This window comes from Elephantulus edwardii, unplaced genomic scaffold (assembly GCF_000299155.1).
Source record: "Elephantulus edwardii isolate Elephantulus edwardi_28Jun2011 unplaced genomic scaffold, EleEdw1.0 scaffold00037, whole genome shotgun sequence".
NCBI lineage: Eukaryota > Metazoa > Chordata > Mammalia > Macroscelidea > Macroscelididae > Elephantulus > Elephantulus edwardii.
The window spans coordinates 6,695,780-6,715,873 of record NW_006399787.1 but is presented as its reverse complement, the minus strand read 5'-3'; the positions used below and the strand labels follow the sequence as shown (position 1 = coordinate 6,715,873).

At 39.6% G+C, this 20,094-nt stretch overlaps 2 protein-coding genes across 2 annotated transcripts in view; one reads left to right on the top strand and one right to left on the bottom strand.

Annotated features, from left to right (window-relative positions):
- Nucleotides 1–64: 64 nt before the first annotated feature.
- On the top strand, nt 65–8,709 carry SLIRP (SRA stem-loop interacting RNA binding protein). The gene is made up of 4 exons (XM_006884644.1): nt 65–161; nt 4,345–4,403; nt 7,475–7,582; nt 8,638–8,709. The coding sequence occupies exons 1-4, from the start codon at nt 65–67 to the stop codon at nt 8,707–8,709; spliced, it is 336 nt and encodes a 111-aa protein (XP_006884706.1).
- Nucleotides 8,710–8,756: 47 nt separating this feature from the next.
- The window catches only part of SNW1 (SNW domain containing 1), a 45,850-nt gene continuing 34,512 nt past the window's right edge, over nt 8,757–20,094 (bottom strand). Inside the window, exons 6-14 of the mRNA XM_006884643.1 lie at nt 18,602–18,706; nt 16,839–16,908; nt 16,365–16,430; nt 14,289–14,405; nt 13,288–13,429; nt 11,282–11,378; nt 9,794–9,911; nt 9,494–9,657; nt 8,757–9,409 (exon numbers count right to left, since the gene is read on the bottom strand). Of these exons, the coding sequence (XP_006884705.1) occupies nt 9,211–9,409; nt 9,494–9,657; nt 9,794–9,911; nt 11,282–11,378; nt 13,288–13,429; nt 14,289–14,405; nt 16,365–16,430; nt 16,839–16,908; nt 18,602–18,706 (1,078 nt within the window). The 3' untranslated portion in view covers nt 8,757–9,210. The remainder of the gene's footprint in view (nt 9,410–9,493; nt 9,658–9,793; nt 9,912–11,281; nt 11,379–13,287; nt 13,430–14,288; nt 14,406–16,364; nt 16,431–16,838; nt 16,909–18,601; nt 18,707–20,094) is intronic.

The window sequence follows — 20,094 nt, the reverse complement described above, 5'->3', positions numbered from 1 at the left end:
CGCAGAGCCCTGCATCTTCTTAAGGGGTCGCGGGCTCAGGTCACGGAGACACTTTGAGGTGAAGATGGCGGCTTCGGCGATGAGGAGCGCCATGGCCCTACGAACGAACATTAGGCGACCCGTGGCCTTTGTCCGAAAAATCCCCTGGACCGCGTCCGTGAGTGAGTGATGGAAAGATGGGATGGGCAGGGCTTTGAGGTGCACATGGGTCTCAAAAGCTCTGATTTCTGCGAAATTGTAAGGTCAGCGTGGGGGCTGCACTAGGAACGTGCACCGGAGCGAATTGATGGGCAAAAAATTTTGTTTGCGGTCTACTGAACTGAGTTAAGGGATATTTGGAGGCATGAATTTGTGGACCTGTTGGCAACTTTCATACTTAAGGTTTAAGAGGCATTTTATTTTCAAGTGTACAGGGTGATGTGAACGATTTTGTTAACTAAAGACGAGGGCCTCTCCGTATCTGGAGTCGAGAGATAAGCTTCCCCAAAAATAGCATTGAAAACCAATCTTGTTCACCATAGACACGTGGATGCACCATGAGTCAGAATTGCCCGAACAGTAGTTTTTTTATTATGATTTTTTTCCCAGTGCAGCGTGGAATACAGTTAGAATTGTGATGGCAAGATTGTAGGCAAGGAAGTCCGCCCCAAATTCAAGCTTAAATATTTTAGTTTGCAAATGAGGACCCCAACGAGTAGTGGTAGAAAGGATGAAAAGGTGTCTGGACCCAGCACCCACAGTAACGCTAAGATGGGGGCCCAGGGGGCTTTTCTCACTCAATAAAGCACAAGGGACCTCTTAAAAAAAAAAAAAAAAAGGAAGAAAATGTGTCTGGCGAGCCACACATTACCTACAAAACAAAATCAAGAGTGCTTCTTGATGGCAGCAGTTGTGCAAGAGTATTGAATAAAGGGAAGGGAGGAACGACTTGTGGGTTTTTAGCATGGGTGAGTTGTGTGGTTGGAATGTGTGCAGTAAAGTTGGATGTTGAGTTTGAGAAGCCTTCGAGGTCTTGGCCAAGCAATTGGACAGAGAGACTGTATATTATTATGACTCAGTGGTGGGAAATGACTTCGTGGATTAGAATCCCAGCCAGGTTTCTTTCTAGCTCTCTATAACTTGACTACTGTTGGTTGCCACATCATTGTACAGCAGAATGAAACCCTGGTGGATCCTGTACCATCTTCACAACATTTGCTGAAATTGCGCCATGCCATCTAATTGAAAGACTTCCTTTCCTTGGCCGACCCTTTACTTTTCGAAAGCACGATGTACTTCTCTAAGAACTAGCCCCTCCTGGTAATAGACCCAAAGTATAGGAGTCTCCCATCCTTGCATTTAAGGAGTGATGTGGTGGAACAACTGCTGAGACAGATGCTTGTTCTTTTGGTAGTCTACAATATATTCTGTAGTTGACAACATCACAGTTCAAAAGTATCCATTTTCGTTCCATCTCCTTTATTTATTATCCAACATTCATGTACATCTAAAGCAATGGAAATTGACATCCTTGCTCTTTCACTCTTGAAAGAGATTCTTGGGAGCAGATTTGCTGACAATCAGACATTGAGACTTGATTCATTGCTTACCCTCCACTGGGCTGTGAATCAAATGGGAGGAGATTGCTCATCATGGAGCTGTGGTGGATTCAGAGATGCTCGGCCATTGTGTTAGCAGCTCAGTTCCCTATGAACGAGGCCACTAGAGCTCCCTTTGCCTACCACAGTCATTTGCTTTCATAGACTTTGGGAAAAGGGCTCACCCTTAGGCCTCAGTTTTGTCATCTGTAAAATGGAGATAGTCATACCTACCTCAAATGAAGGATTGTTGAGAAGATAAATGAATTTCTATCTAAACTGGTTAAACTTGTGCTAGATAGTTATTTTCATGAATATGACAAAAGTGAAGCTCATGGTAAAGACCTAGGTTAGAGTTAAAGGGGTGGGAGAATGACTACTGATGTCTCACTAATGTTGCTTTTTATCATCTGCAGTTTTGAGATGAGGTTTTTCTATTTTCTTACCAGAATATATAACAATAATGCTTCAACACATTTGGTTTTTGTGTTACAAGAGTGAAAAGTAGGGGTATAGTGTTTGTCTCATCTTAATGTGGTGCTGGAGAAGAGTGTTGAATATACCATGGACTGCCAGGAACAAACAGGTTCATCCGAGAGAGGGTGAAGCCAGGTTGCTCCTTGGAGGCAAGGATTCTGAAGCTTCGTCTGACATACTTTGGGAATATTGTAAGGAATGACAAGTCCTTGGAGAGGGATGTCATACTTGGAAGGGTGGGAGGACGAAGAGAGGGAGACCTTCAATGAGGTGGACTGATACAGTGACTGGGGCCAGATGTGTCAAAGACAGTAAAGTTGGCACAGGATAGAGCACATTTTGGAGCTGTTGTACATAGGTTGCCATGAGTTGCAAGCATGGTAGATGGCATCTACCAACAACAAACAACGTGTGATGGGAAATTAAGCTCAATCAAAAGGTTTTTTTTTATTATTAAATTTTATTAGTTTCAGTGAACACTCACAGGGATTCTGGGCTTTCACTCCTTCATTCCTGCACCATTCTCTCCACCCTCCTCCCCAGTTTGTTCTTCCCCGCCATCTCTGAATGTCTGTTTTAATTGTCCAATTGCCACAGTGCTTGTCAAAGTCAGTTCTGATTAATCTCCTTTGTCGGTGTGTCCTTTGCCATTCCCTATCACTCCTCCCTGAGAGAGACTTCACCCTGATTCATAACAATCAAAAGTTTTTGTAACCTAGGGGAGCTCTGGTGGCCTAGTGGCAAGAAGCTGTACTGCATTCCCAGAGGTACACGGTTCAAATCCACCAGATGCTCTGCCGGAGAAGGAGGGAAAATTTCCCTCCTGTACCAGTCAGATCTGATTTGATTGTACACACACAATAAAAATAAAAATTAAAAAAAAAGTTTTTGTAACCCACGGCTGTGCAGCTGATTCTGACGAAGAGGAAGAATGTCTGCTCTCTGCAGTTCCTGTAAAGTCAGACATGCCCCTCATTCTCTGCACTCTAAATATTTCCAGCACTACTGTACCTCCATAGCTCTCACTGCTCTGCTATTAGGTTTGACTCGTTGCAGTGACCACACACAACTTAATAGGAAAGTAACAGATGACAATTCAGGCCAGGAACACGAAAGATAGACTTCTTCCGTCAGGATAACCTTTTTTCAAGTGTGCTTGCTGGCAGGCCTCCCTCCTTAGCCACTGACTTGCTTTTGCAAATCTTACAGAGCTCTTAGTTCTGCCAATTATGTGCCACTCGCCAAGGCCTGGACTCCCTTCTACCTCCACAGGTCTCAAGACCCAGCTCGACTCTCTCACAGCAGTCTTGGTACTCTGCTCTCTCTGTATCTGCTGCCACTGCTGCGGTGTCTTTACCTCACACTGTTTCCTGAATTTGCTCCGTCTTTCATAGGAATCGCTGTCACAGAGCATGTGCAGTATTCTGCTTCTTTCTGGATGAGAATGTTGTTGGGTACCAGGAGTCTTAATTCAAGTGCTCTTGAATTAAGTTGGTATTTTATTTGGAAAGCTCATTTGTAAATTTGGAGACCGTTATTTTTCTCACAGAGGGATTATAATCCACACAGGTAGCACATGTTGTGCACGGTCAAGTTGGAACCAACCCGTAGTTGACCCTTCAGCAGGTTTTCAGAGGCAGTTAATCACTTGGGAGGAGATTACCTCTCTTCCGCAAAGCAGCTGGTAGTTTCGAATGGTGTGCCTTTGGAATTACAGCACAACCTCTTACCCTTAGGCCATCAGATACAGCCAGGGCCATATTGTTATTTGCTGCTGAGTTGATTCTCACTCATGGGGACCCTGTGTGTACAGAGTAGAACTTCTCCATTGGGTGTTTCAAGGTTGTGACCTTTCAGGAGAAGATCACCAGGCTTTTCTTCCTTGGCCCCTCTGAGCACCTTAGGGTTACTCAGTACCACCCAGACTGCCTAGTCAATGCCTTGTCTTCTAAATATTAAGGCTCCAAGGATATGTAGAATTACTTCTGTTCAGACATTCCGGAACTCAAAGGACTCCTTTCGAATTCTGCCTGCATCTAGGATGCAGAATACAAAACCCCTTATTGTTGGGTACCATTGAGTCAGAAGCAACCCATGTTGGACCCTCCGGTGGATTTCCAGAGGCAGTAAATCGCAGGGGAGGAGATTGCTCATCCCTCTCCCGTGGAGCAGCTGGTAGCTGCCGACTCTGTGCCAGTCGGTTGGCCGCTCAGCTCCTTAACACTAGGTCACCAGAACTGCCTACAGACTAACCATCTCTTTGTTTTCTCTTCCCCACCCTTCCATTCAGGTGAGCTGAGAGAACACTTTGCACAGTTTGGTCATGTACGGAAGTGCACTCTACCTTTTGTGAGTAGTTAGTTTTTTAACGTTCTCATCTTTGGAAATTTTTTTAAAACTAAAATGTATCTATTTATCTTAACAATGGGGGTGAGGCTGTTCAAAGCCCTTATTCATAAAAGTGTAGTTGGTACTAATTAAATAATAAAAAAAAGCTTAGTGTTAATAATTATCATGATGTTAGTAAGAATCATGTATGTTTGTGCTGGTTTTTTAATTGTTTTTTAAACCACAAGTGTAAAAGCTCCAAACTGCTCACATCCATCAAGTCTATCTTCTAGGTTGTTATCTGGGTCCTCTGTTCAGGGTCTCATAGCATGTTCTATATGCAGTTCAAAGTCAGCAGAGGCTCTGCTGGGGCAAGATGGACTTCCAGGCTCTCTCTGGTAGCAGTTTGGCCAGAGTTGGATGTTTTCTTGTGGGTCTTCTGTTGAGTAGGGGCTGTTCTCAGCTTCTAGCTATCCCCTACATTTCCTTGCCAGCTGGCTTCTCCATAGGCTCTCATAACATGGCATCTTGCCTTTAAAGCCAGTAAGGGAGTATCTCTCCAACTAGCTAAATTGCTTTTTTAGGATATGTAATGATGACATTCTTCAATTTTTGCCATATAACCTGAACGACATTGTATTGTGTAGAAGCACGTTATTATACAGAAGTGGAACATGGAAAAGTGTGGGGCTGTTTTAGGATTCTGCCCACTTTAGTGCCCTAGTAAGGATCTTCGGGTTTAGAGACTGTATTTTGCCTTAAGATGAGTGCCATTTTAGAAGTGGTGATTTTATTTTTTTGGTACTTATCAAGGGCAGGGCTATATTCATTAAATTTGCTTTGCTTTCTTACAAGCATTAGAAGCCAGTGTGTACATTTGCTTTATCCCATATTCCCACATGGGTTTCTAGAATTACTAGGATCTATGGGTTCTCTATGATGGCTCTACGGGGAGTAGTTTTTACACACTTCACTGATGGACACCTACTTTTCCTCTTGGCACTGAAAAATGTGGAAAATACCAAGGTAAAGTGACTTAAACTCATAGTTTAACGTGTTACTTTAAAAATTCCAAAAGATTATTCATACCTAGTGCTGGTGACAATGTAAGGGAGGCAGGCACTCAAATTAATTGAGTTTAATTGGTACCTACAGTTCTGAAAAGTTGTTTGGCAAGATCTATGAAAATTAAAAATTTGCATTTGTTTTCACCTAGCCATTACATTTCTAGGAATTTATCCTTATGAAGTGCATTAGGTAAGAGTGTTCACAGCAACACTGTTTGATTCCAAGTAACTTAAAAAGAACCCAAAATGTTCATTTATAAAGTAGAATTTTATAGAATGGATTGAAAGAATGAGGCATACATGTGAAAAGCATTCAAGAAGTTTAATAAAAGCTGCAAGACAAGTGTTTCCTTAGTTTCTTTTCTCTTCCTAGATGTAGAGATAATTTAGGATCTGAAGTTAACACAAAAGGATGATTTTTTATATAATAAAATCTAACGAAATTAATTTCTAGTTAGCAAAATTAATTGTACTAAAATTCGAAATTCGAATTCCTATCATGGTTACATAATCTCAAGTTGGATCCATAGTTAACACCCTTGGTACCAGTAGTCAGGAAATCAGGATACACTTTGTACTGGGAAAAGTCTACATTTAGGGACTCTCCAAATTATTGAGGAGTAATGATGTCAGTTTGAGGACTAAGGTGCGTTTGAGTCAGGCCATGGTCTTTCTGCTCACTTGCTATGCATCTGAGAGCTAGACAACGAATAAGGATGACAGAATTATTGATGCGTTTGAGCTGTGGTACTACAGAGTACTGAACATCCCATGGCCTGCTAAGAGAACAAGTATGTTTTACACAGGGTGCAACCAGAGTGCTCTTTGGAGGCAGATATGATAAGACTTTGCCCGACATACTGTGGATTCCTTTGAGAAAGGACATGATGTTTAGAAAGGTAGCGGGTCGGCAAAGAAGAGGAAGACCCTCGATCAGGTGGATTGACACGGTTACTGCTGCAACGGGCTCTAATGTGTCGGCAAGTGTGAGGATGGCACCAGTTAGGCAGGGTTCTGATCTGTTGTTCGTAGGGTCGTTATGAGTCAACTTGACAGTACCTAACACCAAGTTTCAACACACAAAAAAACTGTAATGTCTGCGTGTGGAAATGGTTTAAGAATTGCAGAATTTTAGGAGAAAAGTGAATCATTTGCACATCAGAAAATATTCTTTGACATAACCTTTGGAAGTATTAAGGTTAATTAATACAAAATTACTTTTGAAGTATGGGTAGCTTCTCATACCTTTTTTTTTTTGCAAGCACAATATAACTTTGTAATAAGATTGACAGGACCCAATTATCATCTCCATGATAGACATCTTGACTCTTTTAAACAGCAGAGGATAGGAATTATGTCAAACACACTAGATCCTTAGTTCCACATGTGCTTATGTATAGCTGCATGAACAAGCACCCTGCTTTTTTCATAAGGAGAAGTGACTAGTTGTTTCCATTAACTTTAAGTCTAGAATTCAGTTAAGATAGTATTTTATCCTTTCTCTCATTAGGAACTTGATGTTGATAAAAGGGGGAGGGGTTGGCAATCGTGTTTGGCCTCGGAGAGAATTAAAATGCCACGAGGTTTGATTTTTCAGTTTGTTTAAATAAAGGAAAAGTAATTTTTCCCTTCTAAAAAAATCCTTTTATTACTGTTGCTGTTTATATCCATGACGATATAGAAAATTCCTTGCCCCCTTTTTTTATGTCTTCAGTATCAGTAGAGGTGAGAGGCAATGTTTGGGTTTTTTTTTATTATTTTTGTGTGAGTATACCGTCAAATCAGATCTGACTGGTACAGGAGGAGATTGTCCCTCCTTCCCCGGCAGAGCATCTGGTGGATTTGAACCGTGCGCCTCTGGGATGAAATGTTAACTTTTAAGTATGACCTAAACCTTGGATAAAATGTGAGGTCAATCAAGGTGATTCATGTTTAAGATAGCTATATTCCTATGTGGCAATGCAAAATTTTATTTGGAACTCATGGGAATTCTCAAGTTCATGATTAATCTTTTTGAATTTTTAGGACAGAGACACCGGCTTTCACAGAGGTATGGGTTGGATTCTGTTTTCTTCAGAAGAAGAACTTCAGAATGCCCTGCAACAGAAAAATCATATTATCGATGGAGTAAAAGTAAGACTTGTTATAGATAAGGAGCTTTCTGCACACTAACTGAATAGACGGGCAGTGTGGAATGATAGGGTCTTGGGGGAGATTAGTGGTTGAAGCGTCCTTAATATTAGTTTCAAAATGGTAGCGATAGAAGAGGGCCTTAAAGATGGATTTGATGCAGGGACAGCAACAGTGGACTTGAGTATGGCCGGGATGGTGAGACGGCCCAGATGGGCAAGGTCTTCATCTGTCACTCATAGGGTTCCTGTGAGTCATAATAACTTGGATGGTACCTACCCATCTCCTTGTTTGGAAAGACCCTTTAGCGGCTAGCCTGTCTTCTGTGCTGTCTAGTCAGAACCGTCCCGTCAGCAGGTTTTCAGAGGCAGTAAATCACACAGGAGATTGCCCGTCCTTCCATGGAGCAGCTGGTGCATTTGAACCATGTGCATTTGGATTACAGTGCAGCTTCTTAACCACTAGGCCACCAGATTTCCCTAGTGGCTAGCGAGGATATTGGGAACAATGGGAAGAGCAGCCTACTTTAAAGTGAGGTTGAGATCTTGACTTCAATGTGTGACCTTGAAAATGAGCCCTACTGGCCTTACTTTGTGCTTGGTTACTAAGTGAAAGATTGCAAGAGAAAGAGGTAGCTGTTACGAGTTTACAGCCATGGTTCAGCTTTGTCCTGCAGTCACCATGCACTGAACTGACTTGAAAGCAGTGGGTTTAGTGTTGAATCACTTTTTACATGACCCTTAGGCAGCCTTATGAAAGGTATGTGCTGGAGTTCTTGGTGGTGGTGGCCTAGTGGTAAAGAACTGCATTGCCAATCCAAAGGCACATGGTGTGAATTGACCAGCTGCTCTGTGGGAGAAAGATAGGCAGTCTCCTCCCGTATGATTAACTGCCTATGAAAACCTGCTGGAAGGTCAGCTATGAGGCGGTTCTGACTCCATGGTACTCAACAACAATCTTGTTACATGGGCAACCTTTAAGTGGTGGTTTCAGTTCTAATGTTTCTGTAGATTCTGCCTTTCCTTATAGTACTTATTTGATTTTTCTCCCCCCTCCAGATCCACGTTCTAGCTCAAAGACCCAAAGTTTTACAAGAGAATCAAACATCTGATGAAGAGAAAGATTTTTAAGTATATTAATCCATATTAGATAAAACAGACATTAACTAAAACATTGTTCTAAGTGTTTTTATTTTTAAACAAATGCTGTAGCAAGCAAGAGCTTACTTTCCCCACTCCAAGCTAAACTGGCCCAACAGAGGCAGAGGGTCCTTATTGCTAGGCGGGACAACTCCAAAGTGGTGTGACCTCCTGCCTGCTCACTGTGGTTGGGGTTATTTGATGAGGAGTCTATTTTACAGTAGATTAAGCCCAAACTACTGGTATAACACAAGAGGGAGTGGTCTTACGTACAAGTGCTGGGCAAAGCTGAAAAGGTGGGAGAACAACCCACTCTTTTTAAACCAAAATAGTTCAAAGTAGATTTTTTACATCCTTTTTCCTATAATAAAAAGTAGTGCTGGGATCTGACACCCAGATTTGGTTTTTATCCTGACCATTTACAAAGTATCCCACCCTCAGCCTTGTTCCAGGATTACGGTCATAGTTCCTTCACTCTGGGAAGAGGTCCTCCTACTCCTTCCTCCTCTTCTTGCCTTCGTGTTCATGTTCCTTGGGATGGCTGCTATCCGAGGGTCTTTTAGAACCACCGTGCTGTTTAGCCTCTTCCAAAAATTTGTCCAAACCAAAAGGATCTTCTTCAAATTGAACAGGTCCTTCTCGGCCTCTCTGCCTGCGGTCTGAGCCAGAAAACTCCTTATCAGGAACAAACCTAGGGAGAAAGAGAAAGCACTATGAACCAACCACCTTGTTTTCACTGATGTAAACTTGGAAACTGAGTTGCCTGGGTTGGTACCTGTTGGTTTTGATTCTGGCTTCAAGGTCATCACCATACATATCCTTGTCCAAATTTTTGCTGGGCCTGTAAATACTCTGGGCCATATCTTTGCCACCTCTCCAGGCTTGATCATAAACATTATAAATTTCATCTTCTCCACCTGCAAAACCACTGTCCATACCCTGTGGAAAAAGAAATCTCATTAAATAAAATGTAAATGGTAGGCTTTCCTGTTGGTTCAGTCTGCTTACATTCATATGAAACACTGCACTCTGCTCCTTAAGGGCTCATTTATATCAGGTTCCTAACACTTTGTACCTTGGTTTGGTTGAAGAGCCTCTGGTCATACTGAACTTCACTGGAGGTCCGAGGATTGGGTACACCCAGAGCAATGACTTCACTGATATCTCGATTTTCATTTCTCTGCAATTTTGATCTGTTTTGAAACACAAAATCACTGACTGAAAACTCTTTGCTGACATGCTGAATATTTTAATTTAAATACAACCAATCTTGGAAGCAAAGGAAATGAGTATGTCATGTTCATGTCTTGCAAACATGCATGCCCTGTTAATGCATAATCAGGCTGGCAGCCCTCACACATCTCAGATACACGGTATTGGGAAATACATGGTTTACAGTCTGGCTTCCTGTTAGCTCAAAAGAACAGCTAAGATTCATTCTGGTCATGGCATTCTCTAATACAAGCAATAACAATGTATGCGAATACAGGAAATTGCTATAGTTTACATCTGCTATTCTATGATGGTATAGGGAAACTAGATACAAACTTGGTGTGTCATCAGCTCTTCCACAAGCCATTTCTTTCACTTAACTGTAATAATCTTATCCTACTAGAGATTTAATGAAACCATAGTAGTAGTCATTACTTACATCACGGTTAAGATCAAGTCTTAGAACATGATTTTCATTAATCACAAGTTTATGGTTTTTCTCTTATGTTATCAAGTTTCACAACCACTAGGGGTTTTAAAGTCCCAATTTATCCACAGAGCAACTTTAAGTTTCATAATTTTGAGGATTTCAAAGTGTCATGTATATGAAATCATTTCTGCCTTCACTTAGCCAGGTGGATGAAACATACGCATCAAAACAACAAATACCAAGAGGGGTCTCTTCATGCTTAAGACTTAGGTAAAAAAAACCAGACTATCAGCTCAGGATGATTCAAGCAGGGAAAAGTACCGTCTGTGAAGAAAATGTTTCCTATCTGCATTTAATTCTTCTCACCTAGAATTGCCCTCAGAGCTCCTCAAACATTGAGCAATCTCATGTTCTCATGTCTTTGGGCAAACAGATTGCCTAGCACTTTTATGTCTCCATATAGGTGGTGTTTGGTTGGTTCTATACAAGCCTGTATACAGTGCTTTGTACATTTGATGGACTGCTCATAAGGAAGGAATAATTTAAAAACTTGCCCTTTTCCTCAGTTGTACTCAGTACTCTGCATAGGAAAAGAGTCTTTTAAGTAACTGCGGCAGCTTATTTTCTGTCTAGAGGAATTGGTATATAATAAATGTCTTTTCATATCAAGTAGGAAAAGAATGCCAGAAAGAAAATTCCTATCCACTGCTTCTCTTCACAAACATGATGCACACCTTCTGGCTCTATAAGGTGATGGAAGAAAAAATTACTTGCAGTGATAGGCAGTTTTTCTTGTATGACAAAATGGTTAAATGCAAGAAAGACCTCATTTTTTATTAAGTAAGCTCAAGAGAAGTGGACTGAGAGTCAAGAGGAAAGGCACATGAAAAACACTTCCTATTTATTTCAAGAAGCACCTACCTCTTTTCAGGAGCCGCCCTGGACAGATTGCGATCATGCTGCCTCTCTTTCCTCCTATCATGCCGAATTTCATCTCTTTCACGAGCCTCCCCATCCTCTGCATGCAAACATTTGAAAATCACTTAAATACTATGTTATGCAATACTACTTTCAAATGAGAGAGCCATCTTTTAACTAGAAAACACCATAAACTCCTTTTTTGTGGTTGCATATAGCCTTTAAAAACATTATTTACTTGCCATTGGTTAAAATTCACTATCATTAATTTTGGAATGCGAATTCTATATTTTTGAAGTAGTAAGAGGTTAAAACATATGGATGACCTCAATTTACTATGAAAAATATCGCAGATAAGTTGTACTGAACAGTGGATAGATGTGTAATAAAGAAAATTTTAAAATTTAGCAAACTAGGAAATGGAAATTGTGGAATATAGATGGTAAGAAGACACGTAAGCCACACAATTCTTTCAACTTTTCCATATGTTTGAAATTCTCCTATGAAGTCTCAGGGGAAAAAAGAAATGGATGCAAGCCCACTCTTCTATTTAAAAGACTATTTTTACTGAATAATTACTGCTTGAGGTCTCTGTGAACTGGTTGCCCCTTTACTGCCTATGTTTATGTCCATGTTCATTTCCTGTCTGAGGAGATACTTGGTCGGTCAAGTAGTGCTTAAGACCAAGAGCACTGATGATATCCTCCAGACTCAAATCTTGGTTCTGGTGGCAGGAGGTGTACAACAGCTAGATGTTTGTATCTTGCGTCATTAAGTCACTAATTTATACTTACTTTCTGTGGCTAATCTCTAGATGTTTATAATCAATTGGCTTGACAATTCCACCATAACAATTCAGTCCATATCTAAGCTCATCTTTCCCTTCCAAGACTGAACTCCCTAGTCTTTCTTCAGTAGTAAATGGCAATTCTTCCAATTGCTCAGGGCAAAAATTCTGGAGTTATCTCTCCCTCTTTTCCCCCCTTCATATCTCTACCTAATCAATAAGCAAGTTGTCAGTTCCCCCTCCAAAATACATCCCAGAATCTAACCAGACTCTTGCTGTCAACTGGCATGTGGATTACTGGAGCACATTCAAATGGTTTCCCTGCTGCGATTTTTATTACAGTAGCTCCAGTGAGCCTTTGAAAAGAGTGGGCCTTTGAAAATACGTTAATGATAATCTACTCAAACCTCTTCAGTTGTTTTCCTTGTCATTTGGAATAAAAGTGAAGTTTTTAAAATGGCTGAGACCACACATTTTATGGCCACTACTCCTGCCACCCACCAGCTCTTCCCACTCTGACACCTCGTATTAAGTCTCCTGCTTCCTCATGCCACTCCAGCCACACTGACCTTCCCTGTTCTTTCTAGATCACACTAGCCATGTTCCTAATTCCATTACTTTGCATTTCCTGTCCATCTGTTTGGGATTCCCTTCTCTCATACATCCACAAAGATCACGTGTCATGTGTTTTAATTCTTTCAAGTCTCTGTTTCTGTGTTGACATTACCATCTGTATTTTGATCATCCTCTGTGTTACCTTTATCCGATTCCTCTGCCTCATTTCCCCACACTTGTGATTATTACTTTCTAATACACCGTAAGGGAGCTATGGTGGCCTAGTGGTAAAAGTTGCATTGCAATACCATAGGCATGGGATTCAAATCTACCAGATGCTGCGTGGGCATATGGGCAATTTCCTCTCATACGTCTGAAAACCCACTACAGGTTGATTGAGACTTGACAGTAAACAACAACAAAAAAATTGGTGGAAGCTCTGGTTACTTTAGCTTTGGACGGCTGCCAACACAAAGGCAAGTGAAGTGGTTCAAATCCACCAGTTGCTAATAAAGTTAAAGCAGAAGTAATGCAGTGGGTTTAATTTCTGAAATACCAGAATTTAATCACTATTTTCTTCTAAAATGAAAAATAATAAAGATACTCTAAAATGATGTATATGTATTTACAGAAGAAATTCAATTGAGTAATAATAAGAAAGGCAAACCTTTCTCCACATGGGTTTTGATCCCAGCTCTCCTCTCCCTGGCTTTCTGGGCCATTTCTCGAAGTTTCTCTTCATGCTTTTCCTTTTCTTTCTGAGCCATCTTTCTCTCTACTTGGGCACGCATTTCCACAGCTTCCCGAGCCTGTCAGACAAAGAAAATGTTCAATAGGACACTATCTTATAAAAAATATTTACAGCTGGCATCTAACTCCCTGACTTGAGTTTGGCTTAATGTTTTAGTTATGCAGAGTTCAGATTTGTTATTGCTGATTAAAGCAAAGATCCCTGTCCATGAAGACATCCTGCCAAGAAGACATTACAAATGGCTTTTTCACTATGGGAAATGTTTCAGTGGTTAAGACTAATGCATCCAATCAATCCTAAAAGTTAGTGATTCACTAATGCTTCCTCAGAAACAATCTAAAAAAACCCAACCAAGACTGCAATAAAACAATTTTTAATGTCAATAATACTGATGCTGACTGGTAACATTTTTTAAAACTAAACAAATTAATTCAAGGAAAAAACCTTCATGTCTACATCTGCTTGAAGTAAGTTTCATTATTTTTTTATGTATAAACATGCCATGACATACGTGAACTTCAGGGTAACAAGCAAATTAATTCCATAATATTTAACACCTTAGCAACAAGAGATAGCCAGTATTATTAATGCTGTTTTCTGTAGCATGAAAATTAGCAGTATGTTTCCTTGTTATTGCCCCAGGAGGTTGACATTTACATTGAAAGTAGAGTCGAGTCACGAACTCTAGAGCAGCAGTTAGCAACCCTGGTAGAACGCCATTGGCCTTTCAATACCAGGAGGGAGCTGGGTCACCAATGACGTCACGTCTACAAAAGCTGAGGCTGCACAGATTGCACCTAGCAATTGTCATCTGCGGCACATGTACCACAGGTTAGGGTCTTTGTAGCTAAATGAGAAGTAACCAAGAGCAGGTTTACAGTGATCGAGAGCATCAGAAACCTAAACAACAGACCAACCTTCCGGTCAGCAATATAGAGGGCTTCGGCCAGTTTCGCAAAATTTTCATTTATGTGAACTGTCTGCAGTCCTCTTCCATCAGCAGCCAGACGTTTATCTAATGGAATGGTATAACCCTAGTGTGAAAAAACACCAGTTACAAAAACAGCTACAAAACATTCATGAAAACGGACTATGCAATTATTTCAACTTTGTTAAGGTTCTTTTTACTCTCTTTCCAATTATGTAACAACAATGCTAAATGGAGAAAATATTAAAACAGTGAAGGGTTTCTTTATTATTTGGATCCACAATCAAGGTCCATGGGAGCAGAAGTCAAGAAATCAAATGACTCAAGGTAAATCAGATTTACTTTCAATAAATCTGCCACAAAAGACCTATTTAAAGTGTTATCAAGCAAAAGATGTCACTTTTAGGACTAAGTGTGCCTGAGCCAAGCCAACGATTTTCAGTCACCTTGTATAAGTGCAAAAGCTGAACATTAAATAGGATGACCAAAGAAGAATTGAAGTATCTGAATTGTGGTGATGGTCGGGAAAACCAAATATATACCCCGGACTGTCCAAAGAACAAAAGACTTCTGTCCTCAAGGAAGCACAGCCAGAAAACTCCTGAGAAGTGAGGACAGCGAGACTGTGTTTCACGTACTCTGGGGATCCCTGGCGAAGACATCATGCCTTGTAAAGTAGCAGGTCAGTGAAAAAGAGAAAGACATTTAATGAGATGGATGGATAAAGGGCTGCTAAAACACAGCTCAAACCGTGGGGATGGTCCAGGACTGGACAGTGCTTGGTAAGAAAAGTAAATCATTAACAAATGGCTGCACCCTCAATAAACAATTAAGAGGGGTAACAAAATCAGCTTCAGTTTATAAGTGGTCTTATATGCTGCCGTGATTTAATGACTTAAAATCTGAGGATCTTTTAGGTTTTAGTAAATGAATGAAAAATGATGTTGGTTAGAAAACCGATATCCTATGTTCTCTAATTTTTCACACTATTTCAACATCTTAAGCCATATATACTTGCAAATCATGTAACATAATTAGATTTTTTTGTCCATATTTCTAATTCCCAAATGTTGACTTCTCTAGTCTATCGTTTTTATACCTAAAATATACAAGTGTAAAAGAATCAACTCAAAGTACAATTCTATACAACGATTCTTTTCATTTTTAGGATGATTATATAACTTCTCTATAGAACAATTTATATTTAATCCATGAGTTAAAGAGGCTTTCTTCTCCCACCAAAAATACAATTATGAAATATCAACTGGGGAAGAGAGTAGAGAGAAAATGCATCTTTCATCATTCTCAAGATTCTTAACAGTAACCCGGAGCTTTACTGATTAACAGAAATATAAAGGATTTAAATAGCACAAGCCTGCAATATTATAAACAGAAAAATTAAGGCACTGAATATACCCAACCATTTAATCTATGTCATACAGTCACTTCAGAAATTATAAACTGTGTCTGGTATACTAATATTTCTTTTATAGGAAGCTACCAGGTTACGGATAAGATCAGATCCCTTTTTTTTTTTTAAAGAATTGCATCAAAGTTGTGACAGGTGCATACGGTTTTTAGTTAGCCTAGCTAGTGATTTAAAAGCTGCACAAGAAGCAAGTCAAGGGGAACCATACTAAAGAATTATTTAGTTGCTGTTCATTGTTAAAGTGTCACTGAGTTGACTAACTCAGCAATACTATGAATAACAAATCTCCATCTTCACGCTCTCAGAGATGCTCAAGCCTTCTTCCAAGATAAGATTTTTTTTTGGCAGTTCACAGGATATTCATTACTATTCTCCAATACCACATTTTAAAGGCTAGATGTTAGTCATTCATTTCATTTTAAATTTAACATTTAAATGGGAAGCAAAAGCTGTCCAGAATGTGGATGCTCATAAATCTTGATTTTTAGAAAGTTCACTTCAACTGGATGTTCGTTCCTTCTTTAAAACATTTAAGGTACTGAGGTTGCAACTAATGGTGTAAGCTGTACTTGTTTTTCCTGGGTGCTTTCTGGTAGGTTACAATACTAAGAGACTACCTTGTATTATAATACTTACCTTTGCGTTTTTCCAATTTGAAATACAAGGAGGAATTTTCCACTCCTGCTGTTCCTTCACTGTCATCTGAGTTGAAAAAGAAAGAGACATTTTTAGATTTGGAATCTACCTAAAAATCCAAAATCCTTTTCTTCAAGATACTATACGTAACATATAGACAAAGCTAAAATCTTCTTTCATGGATCTTTAAGATAAAAACGGAAAAGAATGATAGTTATAAATAACAGCTAATATTTTTCCATATTTAAAGTGATGTGATTTTGTTCAGTTGAAAACTTATTGAGAGTAACAGAAACACACCTTACAAATCCATTTAGATTATCAATCAAAGACCTAATGAGCCCATGTGCTCAGTCCTATACCTGTAATACCCCTTCATGTGCATTGAAATAGCAGGCCTTGTTTATTCTATTAGAAGCAGGGGTTATGTTAATGAGAAAAAGATTTTTTACAACACCAAGGGTCTTATCTTACCTTTCGGCTAGGAGAATGCATGACAGGTGCTGGAGGAGAAGGTGGTCCCCGGGGAATTTTCTTATTAATCCTGAAATTTAAGTACAGAGTTACTTACTTTCCTTCTTTCAATACTATGTGAAATATCCCTTCCTCATTATTTTATTATGTAAAGCTGCAGACAAAATCAGATGGTCTAATAATGGACACCTATCTACTACATAGTGCTCAGGCCATTCGTTCATAGGGTCGCTATGAGTCATCTATGACTCGACGGCATAAAACAACAACAGCAATCTACTACATATTTATCATTTGTTGTTGTACACTGTTGAGTTGGAAGTGACCCCGTAGCTGACTCTCCAGGGGGTTTTCAGAGGCAGGTAATCGAACAGGTAGAGACTGTCCATCCTTATCCCATGGAGCAGCTGGTGGATTTGAACTGTCTGCCTTCGGGATTGCAGCACAATTTCTCTTTTTTAATTTTTTTTTTTTAAATTATACTAGTTTATTTACAAAATTCGAATACATTGTTTCCCCACAGCAGTTCCTTCCTATTTCCCTAACCCCACCCACCCATTAACTTGTGTGACCCCACGATTAAGTACCCCCCTTGGGTAAAAGACATGGATGTCTTTCCTTCACAGAGGAAGATATTCAAATGGCCTACCAACACGACATGTGAAGAAATGCTCCAAATCACTGGCAATAAGAGAGATGCAAATCAAAACCACAATGAGATACCATCTCACTCCAGTAGGAGTGGCAAAATGTAACAGTTTTAAAGTTTAACAGCATGTTAAATGTTGGAGAGGATGTGGTTGACATAGGAATTCTTATACAGTGTTGGGGAGATTGCACAATGGTATAACCACTCTGGAAAGCAGTTGGGTGCTTCCTCAAAAAAGCTGAACACAGAAATTCCATATGACCCAGGTAATCCACGGCTTGGAAAATACCCTGAGAAAATGAGAACTGAGGTACAAACGGAGACTTGTACACCAATGTTCATAGCGTTATTTACCATCGCAAGAACATAAAAACGGCCCAGGTGTCTAACCACCATCGAATGGCTTGAGAAGTTATGATACATTCTCACAATGGAATACTATGCAGCATGCAGGAGCACTGATTTTGTAAATACTTAACTTGGGAGAGACTGCAGCAGTTTCTTACCACTAGGCCACAAGAGTTCATCTATCATTTAGCTCCAACAATTATTCAGATACTGTTAACTATGTCATATTCCATACCCATTCCACCACTATAATAGTACTGTCATTTAAAAAAGTAATATATTTTAAACCAAAATGACCCATCATTAACAATACACTTGATAAACATTTCACTACACATATATAAAGTGTACAATTTTATCATATTGACACATGTACACATCTGTGAAAACATCCACACAATTATCACTCTGAAAAGTCTCTGCATGTCCTAAGCTAGCTCTTATTCCTCATTCTTAGCCAATGATGATTTGATGATAGGTTTGCATTTTCTTGAAATTTATGTAAGTAGAGTGGTACATTTGTTTTTGTTTGGCTTCTTTCAGTTAGAATAATTATTTTGAGATTCTTGTGCTACTGCATTATTAATTATGTTCACGGCTTATTCTTTTTTTATTGTTCAGTGGTGTTTCATTGTATGGATACACCATCCATTATTTATTTACCCACTGATGGACACTTAAGCTGTTAAAATTTTTGGCTATTACAAATAACTGCTATGACTTCTTTTTTTAAAATTAGTTCACTCTAATGAAGTTTCCTACTTACTTGAATCTTGGAGGTTCCATTGGATCTTTCTGCATTTCCACCATCCTAATTACTCTCTGCTTAGCCCCAGAATTGAAAGCTACTCCTTGTTGAGATGGTGTGTACCTGAAGAATACAGAATAAACTAAAGATGTAACCAGTTCAATAGGTATTTCCAATAGGTACTTTCCCTCTTTTATAAAATACCTGAAAAAACGAGTCCCTTAACATTCCCAACTAGGGAGAAGGAGAACTGATGCCTTTGAGCTGTGGTGCTAAAGAAGAGTACTGAATACACCATGGACTAAGAAAATGAACAGGTTCATTCTGGAGAGGGTTAACCCAGGCTGCTCCTTGAAGGCAAGGATTCTGAAGCTTCGTCATGCTTTGGAGGGTGGAGGACAACACAGAAAATGAAGACCCTCTATGAGGTGGATTGATTCAGTGACTGGGGTAATCAGGCAGGTGTGTCAGAGACAATGAGACTGGCACAGGATAGAGAAGGGTTTAGGGCTGCTGTACAAAGGGTCGCCATGAGTCACAGGCAACTTGATGGCACATAACAAAAGCAACAACAACATTCCCAACACACAATTAATAACCACAGTTAGTTTTTGACTAGTTATAGATTATAAAACAAAAAATAGGAAGATGGCATTATTACTATTATTGCTTGCTGTGAATTTCTCTTTAATATCCATAAGTGAATTATTCCTCTATGTAAAGTTAAATCTCTACATACATATATATGTATATCATTCGTTTGCCTATTATATATAAATGGAGACTACAAAAATAGTGATTTAATACAATACTGTAATTAGTAATTTCAAAAAGAAAAATATGTATTTTGAAAACAGAATAGTTAAGATCTTAACTGCAACTATCTTTTAAAAATGGACTACTTTCAAATGTTTACAGAGCTAGTAATAAGCTTCAAGATGTTATATAAGAAGTTGTTGCCGAGTGCTGTGGAGTTGGAACCGACCCTCAGCTGACCCTCCGGTAGGTTTTCAGAGGCAGTTAATCACACGGGAGGAGATATGCTCATTCTTCTCCCATGGAGCAGCTGGCAGCCTCGAACTGCGTGCCTTCAGGTTATATAAGAAGTAACATTCATAACTGTGATTACGATGTTCTTGTAGGAGCCACTAAGTTGACTGTAAGTCTCGGCGACCCTTTGAATGTGGCATTAAGATCGGAGGAAGACTCATCAACAACATGCATTATGCAGATGACAAAGACTACAGCCTTCAATATAGATTATATCTCTACATCAAGAAGAAAAAAAGTTTCACCACTAGGTCAACAGGCAACATCCTGATAGATGGAGTAGTGAATAGTAAGGGATAAAATACTTTTAGGAGTTCCCCAATTCTAAAGAGCCTAAACGAAACGATGGCTTCCAAGCACGGGTCATACCGGATGTACTGAGCAGGAGCCAGTTTATCAGCTGCTCGAACCGGCATAGCTGCAGCCACCTTCTGCGATACAGATTTTTCCAAGGCGACTCT